This window comes from Camellia sinensis, chromosome 11 (genome assembly GCF_055761805.1).
Source record: "Camellia sinensis isolate YWXY chromosome 11, ASM5576180v1, whole genome shotgun sequence".
Classification (NCBI taxonomy): Eukaryota; Viridiplantae; Streptophyta; class Magnoliopsida; order Ericales; family Theaceae; genus Camellia; species Camellia sinensis.
In genome coordinates this window covers 136,071,781-136,082,218 of record NC_138971.1, presented here as the reverse complement: position 1 = coordinate 136,082,218, position 10,438 = coordinate 136,071,781, and the positions used below count along the sequence as shown (strand labels likewise).

Genomic DNA, 10,438 nt, shown 5'->3' with positions numbered 1-10,438 from the left:
TCAGTTTAATTTGAATTCTGGATTTTATGTTCCAAAAAATAAAATTAAATTCAAATGTTTTTGGCCCAAAAAGATTAGAAGCCCAACCCCGCCCGCCCGAACGGACGGCGACGGCGGCGCGCGCGTGTGTGGTGATTTTTGGGTCCAATGGGTCTAGCCCATAACCTCTCCCTCTAAAACACTTGGGTACCCCTTGGGGCACACCCCAAGTATCTCACTCTAAGCCTTATAAACCCTTTCAAAACTTCCCACCAAATCAATGTGGAACAAGCCAATTTATCACCTTATGGAATTTCCACCAAAACTCCATTTCCATGGAGCACACTTTGGCTTCAATTTCCCATTCACTCGGTAATGGTTTTAAGCAACCAAATATACCACGTGAATCACAACGCGGCATAGAACGCGTTACCACTTTGACCCGAGTAAATCGACACTCGGGGCCCACCTAAAAAATAGACCGAACTTGAGGAAAAATTCTGGTTTTACCCAGAATTTTTCCCACCATTTCCAACAACCACAACCACAATCCCAAATCATGTTACTTGCATTGTTCGACTCACTGTGACAATGTACACACGGTCTCTCACGAATATTTGGTCACATTCACAAATCTTAAAGTACGTCAAATGTGCCACATTCAACAACTTAATTTTTTTACTAAATGCAAACAACCAAACGACATCGTAGCACAACGTAACAATTTACAAATAGTCCCACTAATTCACGTTCACATTCAGAAATGGGATCATGTTAATATTCACAAAATATTCATATGGGGTCCAATTCCCATTTGTAACTTACTTACATGGGGTCACATTCACATTCAAAAGTAATTTACCATTGGATCACTATCACATTCAGAAATTGGACAACACATAACACAAGGACGTGGCACCAGTCACATCCAACAACCTACTTTTGTTAGTTAATGCGCACAACCAAATGACATCGTACCACAACGTGAACCCCCAAAAATCAGACTACCAAACACAATCATTTGCATGGTTCCAAAAATACAAATTAGCAAATAGACCCCATAACCGGCAACATAACAACGAATCATGCATAAAACACCCAATTTGACAACTCGCCAAACCCCGATCCTAGAATACCAACAACTAAGTCACATAACACACAGTCGACAACCCCCACATAAATACTATCTTCAAACTGAGAACTATAAAAATCTTTAATTCTCATAAAACTCACAATATATACAACTACCATTACATCTTTTGACTGAAAGAAACCGAAATTATCAAAAATCTCATATTTACATAAGCCCTAGTTATGGTTTGTTAACCAAAATCAAATGAATAAACATTGCAAAATAGGGGGAAAGCCTCACTTACGTTTTGGAGCCATCCTTCCTCGTTGTTCACCGGAGACGGTATTTCGTTGCCACCCGTCCCGTCAAACTTGGCTGTCGAATCGCGCCCCTTCTCCTCTCGGTGGTGGGTTTCAAAATGTTCTCAAATGAACCAGTAGTTTACATTAGAATAAAGACACAAAACATATCTAATTTATTTTGTTTCAAGCAGAAATCTTCAAATATCACGTGTATTTTGAATTTCAAATTCACATCCACATAAATATGATATATGATAACATTCAATTTCCTATATATGGTTTTGCCATTATTTATGATATTAACAACTAATTTTGAGGGTAAATGTGTCAACCAACTTCCCGCATGACTTATGAGAATTTACTTAAGAACATGTGTAGCATAAGTCTTTATAATAGTGCTTATAAATAATTTTTCCATTTGACTCTCAAAAACTATTTCGCAAAGGATGTGACATAATAAAATATCTATTTTTGATTTGTTATACATTCAAGCATAGTCTTACTAACATTATTGTGAGTTCATTAAGGATTAGTGTTTTGAAAAGAATATTATGCTAATTTTATTTTAAAATAAATTACTTGCCCCATCACCAAAGGACCACCGTCATTGTAGCCAATTGCCAGCAACCCAGCACCCTCGCGGCCGGCCCCTCCTCCCTGTACAATCCCAGCTCCATAACCCCAACCCTACCTCCCGTGACCCCATCATGCTGTGCATGCACAAGAGCCAGAGAGGATTCCATGGAGTGTGTGAAGGGGCTAGAGATGGCAGCAGAAATGGGTGGCGACGGCTAGGGTTAAGGTTGAAGTTAGCATTCGAGATTGGTACAACTTTCGCTTATAGAATACAAGATAGAAACAACTAAAATAATTTGGAAAAATAAATCATCTGAAAACAAGAAAATAAAAAGGAGCTTTACGCTGTTTTTGATTGGAGAATTTGAAGAGAGATTTAAAAAGGAAAAGGAAAAGGAAAAAGGTGCGTGAAATGAAATAAAATATATGTATGTTTTATTTACATTTCACTTACCTTTTTTATTTCTCTTTCCAAATTCCTTCTCAAATCCCCTAACCAAACACAGTATTAGTTTCTTTTACTTTTTGATGAGCAACTTTCAACATAGATAAAAATTGCACCACACAGACCCGAAAGAAGGTAGTAGAATAAAGCAAACACAAGCCAAACTCAGCAGCAATACTCTGCTTTTCCTTCAATTTATTCTCAACAAAGTTGAGCACAAAGCTAGTAAGTCGAGACAATATATCAGCCGATCATTGTTCATCCCAACATCCAAAATTGTGCATCATATTACATGTATAGATAATAGAATCATCACAAATAGCACTCAATTAGCTCACATTTCATTCTATTTTGTTATCTATTTATATCTCTCATAATCCAGGCAACGGAAATTGGGTTGTCAGATCCTCGACTCTTCTTCTCAAATCAGACACTCGGTCCATCAAAGAAAAATATGGAGATCCCACGAACTTCATGAAGTCTTGGAGCTTTGAACCTGAAACTGACCGCTTTGCATCAAGAGTTATCTGCACGCCCTCATGAATAAGATCAGCAGTTGCTATGAATTCCTTTTCAGTAAAACCTCTTGTGGTCATAGCAGGTGATCCAATCCGTATGCCACCAGGGACTAGAGCGCTTTTATCACCTAAGTAGTTCAACGCGGAATAGTTTAACAAGTATAGGAGGAAAATAAGGATAATCACAAGAGTTTTCATTGATAAAGGTCACCGTGGCAAGACTCACCAGGTACTGAATTCTTATTAAGAGTGATAGAGGCCATATCAAGAACTTTTTCCACCCGAGCGCCATCAAGGCCCTGTTTTCAAGTGAAAAATCTCAATCGACTCAATGCTGGTAATTAAAAACAAGTTCATCTAAAATATCAAAAACCTTAGACAATGACGACAAATGCATCTCAAGCTTCTTTAGAAAAACTGAATTACAACCAATATTTATAGCAATCCTAAACCTAATCTATAATAGGAAATAACCCTATACAATCAATCAAATATTCACAATCAACGTAATTGATATATTTCCATAATTACATAATATTCTCACAAGTGGGCCGTGCTAGACCATTTGCTTCGACTTGACATATCATGTTAGAACATTTTATTAGAATTATATCAATTAATTCAACAGCACTTCTTATATCCCCATGATCTCCCCACGATCTACAGCATAGCATCAATACAGTTATCAGAAACTTACTAATGGCCTGAGATCCACAAGAACCAAGTGGTTATCACTTCCTCCAGAAACAAGTTTGTATCCCAATTCGATCAAGCGGCTTGCAAGAGCTCTACAATTAGAAACCACCTACAAGATGAAGTAACCATGTTAAGTTACTAAATTGAAAAAACTACGCTAATTTAAGTCGGATGAAAGTTGTGCTATCTTTTGATTGTGAAAGTGAGAGTGAAAGTTGAATACCTCGTTTTGATAAGCCCTAAAATCTGAGGATTGAGCATATTTCAGGCAGACTGCTAGCCCCCCAATTGTGTGGTTATGAGGACCACCCTGTAAAGATAATTCATTGCCTTTCATTTTAGTTTTTTCTGTACTTTCTTTCTTTGGTCAAGAAAAAAAAAAAAAAGAAATTGCACAAGCTAAACGTGCATTCGAAAATATGTAGGTACATAGAGGGGTAAAAAGATTTGGAACTAATTTGCATGCATGATGACAGAGCGAAGGAAAACATCTAACCGACCTGTAACCCGGGGAAAACAGCATTGTTAATGGAAGATTCTAAATCAACACCCAGAACTGGATCCTTCTTGAAGAAGATCATACCACCTCTAGGTCCTCTTAGAGACTGCATAGAAACATCTCACTTTATCAGATTATGTTTATGCAGATCAAATTACAGAAATTAAGCATATTCCTCAATAGATATAGATAGATATTAGTCAAAGATTTTCCTTGTGTTCATAGAATCATTATAAACAAATTTTCTCCTCTTATAGTCACAGAATACTTTATAGGGCAATCTCATGAAGACAAAGAACCAGATGCACAAGTCTCCAACAATTTGAAAAGCTTGCAAAAGGAGAAGGGGTGGAGGAGGGGTAAGAAACCTTATATGCTTGTCAAGAGTTCGAACAAAACAAGTTAAACTAATTCTCATTTTTTTTCGTTATGCTTGATCATCTTTCAGAAAAGAGAACTGAGCTATAAATTGGTATGCTCCCACTCAAATGCGTGGCATATGAAATTACTAAGAAATCAACAAGACTAACAAGCATTTACAGAGCCCCACAGTTGCTCCACTTCAACGTATGGTTCTATATTGTTGAAGAATTAGTGTACAAGGTCAAAGTTTTATGTTCTGAAATTCAACTTTCTGATGTTAAATTGAATGTGAGATCATAATAGGCACCTCTAATGAATTTATGGATTTGATCCATCAAATGAATACATGTTATTATGTCCTGAGACTCAAAACTGTGATCCCTATAATGAAAATTGCACTGTTGAAAAATTCGTGCACAAGGTCAAAGTTTTATGTTATGAAATTCAATTTTCTGAGGTAAATTTGAATGTAAAATCATAATAGGAACCTCTAATGAATACATGGATTTGATCCGTCAAATGAATACATGCTATGTCATAAGATTCATAACTGCCATCCCTATAATGAAAATTGCACTGTTCTTTTATTTCCCGTTATCTGTGTAATATTATTCGTGCCTTTGTCATTCAAATCATCACACCTTTTCCTTAAGGATATGTACCCTTTTTCAGGTTATTAGGGAGCATTAAAGCCTTTAGTTAAAAAATTGCTTGAAATGAACAGATTGGAGTCAAATGATGCTAGATGGATAGGTTCAACTTTGGATCCACTTGATTGTACAGGGTTCAGTTGAGAGGCTGAGTCACCACACACACACGCCAAACCAGAAATCAGCCCCATTAAATTTTACACATCTTTTGCTTTGGAAAAAGAAAGTTCAACAATTGAAAAATACTCAACTTGATTCAACAAAGCCTTAATTCCAAGTACTACAAGTCCCCTACAATCCTTCTTCTGTGGTCAGATATATCCAGAGCAAGATTCTAATAATCATTTTAATGAAGTTTACATATTACTCCAATGTTCAACACTGCTTTGAAAGGGAAATAGAAAATTGAGGAATAATCTTTTACTTACTGATGAAGGTGGGTTAGGTAATTAGAGATGTATACAAACATATGAATTACATTAACATAACAGCTTTAGAAGTTGGATTGAAGTACAACGCTTTTTTGGTAAGTTGACGATACACTTGATGGTAGAAGTCATAATTATTAACAAGAGCACAGTCATACTGTCAAATTGTAGCATGCATAAGATGAACGATAACAAGGAAACATTGTCAAAACTATCTTGATAGATCTCATAAAGACAATGAATGCACTAACACAGAATTCAGAAGTTTGAAACATGGCGCGGTCACGAAATTGGAAAATGAGTAGGAAAACAACAATTGATGAATGGTTCGATCATACCTTGTGTGTTGTTGTTGTTACAACATCGCAGTACTCAAAAGGATCGGCAACCACAGAAGCAGCAACAAGTCCACTTATGTGAGCCATATCCATCATGAGAAAAGCACCAACAGCATCTGCAATCTTTAAATGCATATATGTAACCAATTAAACACTAAATATGAAAAGAAGAAAAAATTTACACATAGAAAGAAAATTTCAAATTATTTATTGCCAAGTAACAACTGTTGAAGAAAGTAATAAACAGACAAACAAAGAAAAAAAATACTAGAATTTGATAAAAGGCGCACCAAAAAAGTTCCATACCTTCCTCATCCGAGGATAATCAAAATCTCGAGGATAAGCACTAGCACCAGCAATAATGAGTTTTGGCCGAAAGAGAGTCGCTGTTTTCTCAAGCATGTCATAATCAACATGGCCTGTTTAAAAATTGAGATAAATTCATAATCATCTTCACGAGTGAACTTCTCGAAATCATCTATTCCATCTTTAACAAAAATAAATTGCAGAATGCAGTACCTGTAGATTCATCGAGTCGATAAGGCATGGATTCAAAATAAATGGATGTGCCTGATACCCGTCGTTTAGGAGTCATGAAACCATGAGACAAGTGTCCCCCATGGGGTAAGTCCAAACCCTAAGTCATTTTATGTGTTAAAATCTTAATTTAGGTCCAAAACTTTCAATACAAAGATATCTAATGACCATAGCCCAAATGAAGCAAAAATATAACTCACCATAATACGGTCATGTGGATTAAGAAGTGCAGTATAAACCTCAAAATTAGCAGGAGAACCAGACAATGGTTGGACATTTACACCCCACTTCTTCCCATCCAAGTGAAATGCAACCAAAGCCCTTTCTTGACAGAGAGTTTCTAGCTCATCAATGTACTCATTGCCACCATAGTACCTGATATACAAAAGTAAATAATTAACCCCAGATAATTATGATAAATGTAATAAACACATGGCCAAATGGTCTTCCCTCTCATAGGCAGAGCTTACCTTTTGCCAGGTAGTCCTTCTGAATACTTGTTTGTGAGGCAAGAACCAACAGCTTCCATCACTGCCCTAGATGTGAAATTCTCGGAGGCAATAAGCTCTAAACTTTTGAATTGGCGTTGCTTTTCTTTGTCAATAATTGAACGTACTTCAGGGTCAGCATCGCTGAGGCCATAGTCTACAAAGCTGCTCTCATTACCTGAACAACATAATTTTTAATATGCAACAGTTAGTCTGGGCAAGTTCTGCAATTTATAATTTGTAGAGATGGCACAAATGTATTTATTGTCATCTACAAGTTTTAAATTCTAAGTAAATCATAAGCATGTAGTAATTGTGAACCAACTGTGAAAGGAGACATTCAGAGACTTAGAGGTTCACTAGAGAGTAGCAAAACACCTCAGAGGCACCAGAAACTCAGGAGAGTGACTGAGATAGCAATGGAGTCCAACTGATGAGAGAGAGAGAGAGAGAGAGAGAGAGAGAGAGGCAGTGCAGAAACAGAGGTCGAGTCAGCACCAACAGACATTAAAGATTGATTGATGTGCCTTACAAACCATTGCCATCCTAATGTCTTTCAATCATTCGGCAATCTTTTTAAATTTACATCCAATTCCTGTCTGCAGTGTGTTCAGTATTTTATATTAAAAAAAAAAAAAAAAAAAAATAGCAATATTGATATTAACTATTTGGCACAGCCCAAAAAAAGATAATTGCAGTGGTCTTAACTAGTGAATATTTCAGACAGTACTAGTTTATACAATTTACAAGTATCTAATTGGTTGTTAATGTTCGCAATTAAAAAAAACAAAATAAAAAAACAAAAAAAAAAACAGTAGAATTTGAACTATAACAAAATAAATGGGCATGGCTCATCAAAATTATATTTGAAGAAATCAACAAACATTCAAGGTCAACACATCATCATCGATGATTTTTCCAAAAAGAACTTATCAAAAATGTTAAAGTATACAATTTGAACATGACACTAAAAAACACCAGCTTCTGCCTTCTGCTTTGGATGGGTATCATGACTATGCTTAATGCTTATGGTTATTAAGTTCACAACCTTCATAATTATATTAGAAGAAATTCTAGCATTCTTGTATGTCACCTTCAAAACAGAACCAATGACCCACCAAAGATACCCCTTCCATCCGACACTTTGTGCCCGCCTGCAAGGAGGTAGTTTGGAGTTGTGTGCTGGAGACAGAAACCTATATTTCACTAGAATTCTCCAGCCAACACTTGTCTTTCGGAAGCAAGAGTAGCACAGTTGAGGCTGCCAAAGTAGCCTAGTCACTACACCCACCCTTTGTACTTGGTAAAGCAAAGCACTAGCTCACACTATATTCAGCACCCATATATATCCCCAACAATTCCAAATATGAATTCACAGATGTTTGTACATGCACACACATGCATGAAATCAAAATAAGCCCAGCAAGCCAAAAATCCAGACTACAGGTCCATTCACATGGAGAAGAGCATCACCAGCACAAAATCTAAATAGGAAAGCATTGTTACCTCCAATTTCTGGCGCAGGGACAGACACAGAAGAGGGTGGCCTCCCAGTGATCAAGCTCCCTTCAAGTTGAGAAGATCTACAGGGTTTAAGCAAATTGAGTTTAGCCTGATGGTGAAATCCACTAAAACCTGACCCTTTTGGAAGGAAAGCCTTTGCCCAAATGGGCTGTTGAATGGAACCCATAACTGCAGTCCCACTACAAGCCTGCATAGTGGCTTCTAATATGATAACTCACAAGCTTCCTACATGTTAAAAGATATCAAAATTGAGTACAAGAATTATGCAAACAAACTAAAAACACATTAGAATCACTGAAAGTGCTTTGAATATACATTAAAAGAATATGATTTATTCATATATTCAATATTTATTCAATTATTTAATTTTTACCATAAGACCAACTTATATAGCTTGTATTGTACCTCCTCATGAATGCATAATAATCAAAGTATACCCAGAAAAAAATATTCCAAGAAAACTCAAATTCCCACATACCCAATTGAAGTAATAGAAGAAATATGAAGAACTGATAAAAGCAACCATCCAAAGAATTGGGTTTTTTTCTAGCAACTACTACTTTCTGTCGGAACAAACAGAGGGTGTAAAAGCTTTTTCAATGTTCAACTAATAATCAACAACATGAAATAAAACATTTAAAAGAAATATCATGAAAAAAATATAAAGAGGAGCAATAGGGCTGAGTCCGAACCTCCGTTTGGTAGCTCAAAGCCAAGAAAACTATAAACTCAATCAGCAAAAGATGGTCTCGTCTAAAATGCGTTGTCTTTGTTTTTTCTCTTTAAATTCTTTTCCTCTTTGGGTTTTGTACAGATGACGAAAACACAGAGCGACCAACTGAAACAGAAGTTGAGTGAGATTTGATGAGTAGAAAACCCTAGGGTAGAAGACCGCGAGCCGCTTAAATTTTTTTTTTTAAAAATAATTAATGCAATATTTAGGTAGAGGATTTGAAAAGGTATTTAGACCTAGTTTCACATCTCTAAAAAAAATTTAAAATTTAAAATTTAAAAATTTATTAAAAAAATTAAAAAGTTATCACTATATACATATTAAAAATATAAAAAATTTAATTTATTACATATTTTAATACAAAGACATGACTGGTACTCAAAATTGATGGAAAGGCTATCAAAGGAGAAAAAAAATTAGGTCTATATATTTAGGCCAAGTTTGGCATGTCTTGAAAAAGTTAAAAAGTCAAAAAATCACTATTTTATTTAAGTTATATCATCTTATTTAAGTTACATCACCTCTCTTACACATCATTTCAAACCCAACCCAAACCCAACCCATATTTCATAAAAAGTCAAAAAGTGCACTTATTTAGATCATCCCAAACAATCCCTTATTAAATTAGAGGGTAATGTTGGGCCAGTGGAGATCCACCACGGGTCCCGTTTTGATAATCTGAACCAGTAATGTGTAGAACTCGTCGAGTACTATATGTCTGTAAAAAATCACATTAATCGGATATGGATAGCTACATGATTAAATCAGTTTTGTATAAAAAATAAATGGTGTTATAGTTAACGGTTGACAAAAAACTAACACGATCAGATAGCTATCGATATCCGATCAATGTGATTTTTTGTTAGCATATAGTACTCCACAAGTTCTACATATTGAACGGTTCCGATTAACAAAACGGGGACGCGTGGTGGGCCCACACGGGCCGAACAACACCGTCTAATTCAAGCTCGAAAAGGAGACAACCATTTTCCATCTCCTAACAGTCGACTACACTGCCTAGGTACTGTACGAGCTACTCAATTACTTTTCCTATACAATTATTTATATAATTTTTTAATACATATTTTTTCACAAAAAGTTAAAAAGTTAACCTAAACATTCATCTTTTTTTTCTCAACTTTTTAATCCAAAAAGACAAAAAGTACACTTATTTAGGACACCCCAAACAACCCCTTAGAAAAGGAAAAAGAAAAGGAAAAATATTATGAAATTAGATAAAATGTAAATATATTTTATTAATATTTCACTTATTATTTTTATTTTCTTTTC

The 10,438-nt window shown here is 35.6% G+C and overlaps 1 protein-coding gene across 1 annotated transcript; it reads right to left on the bottom strand.

The window, feature by feature from the left end:
• Positions 1–2,539: 2,539 nt before the first annotated feature.
• On the bottom strand, positions 2,540–9,372 carry LOC114257873 (serine hydroxymethyltransferase 3, chloroplastic). The gene is made up of 12 exons (XM_028197694.2): positions 9,108–9,372; positions 8,398–8,640; positions 6,874–7,069; positions 6,604–6,778; positions 6,386–6,503; positions 6,173–6,285; positions 5,867–5,989; positions 4,089–4,193; positions 3,812–3,898; positions 3,590–3,697; positions 3,119–3,191; positions 2,540–3,020 (listed from the first exon to the last, which is right to left on the bottom strand). The coding sequence occupies exons 2-12, from the start codon at positions 8,606–8,608 to the stop codon at positions 2,746–2,748; spliced, it is 1,584 nt and encodes a 527-aa protein (XP_028053495.2). The 5' UTR covers positions 8,609–8,640; positions 9,108–9,372; the 3' UTR covers positions 2,540–2,745.
• Positions 9,373–10,438: the final 1,066 nt, after the last annotated feature.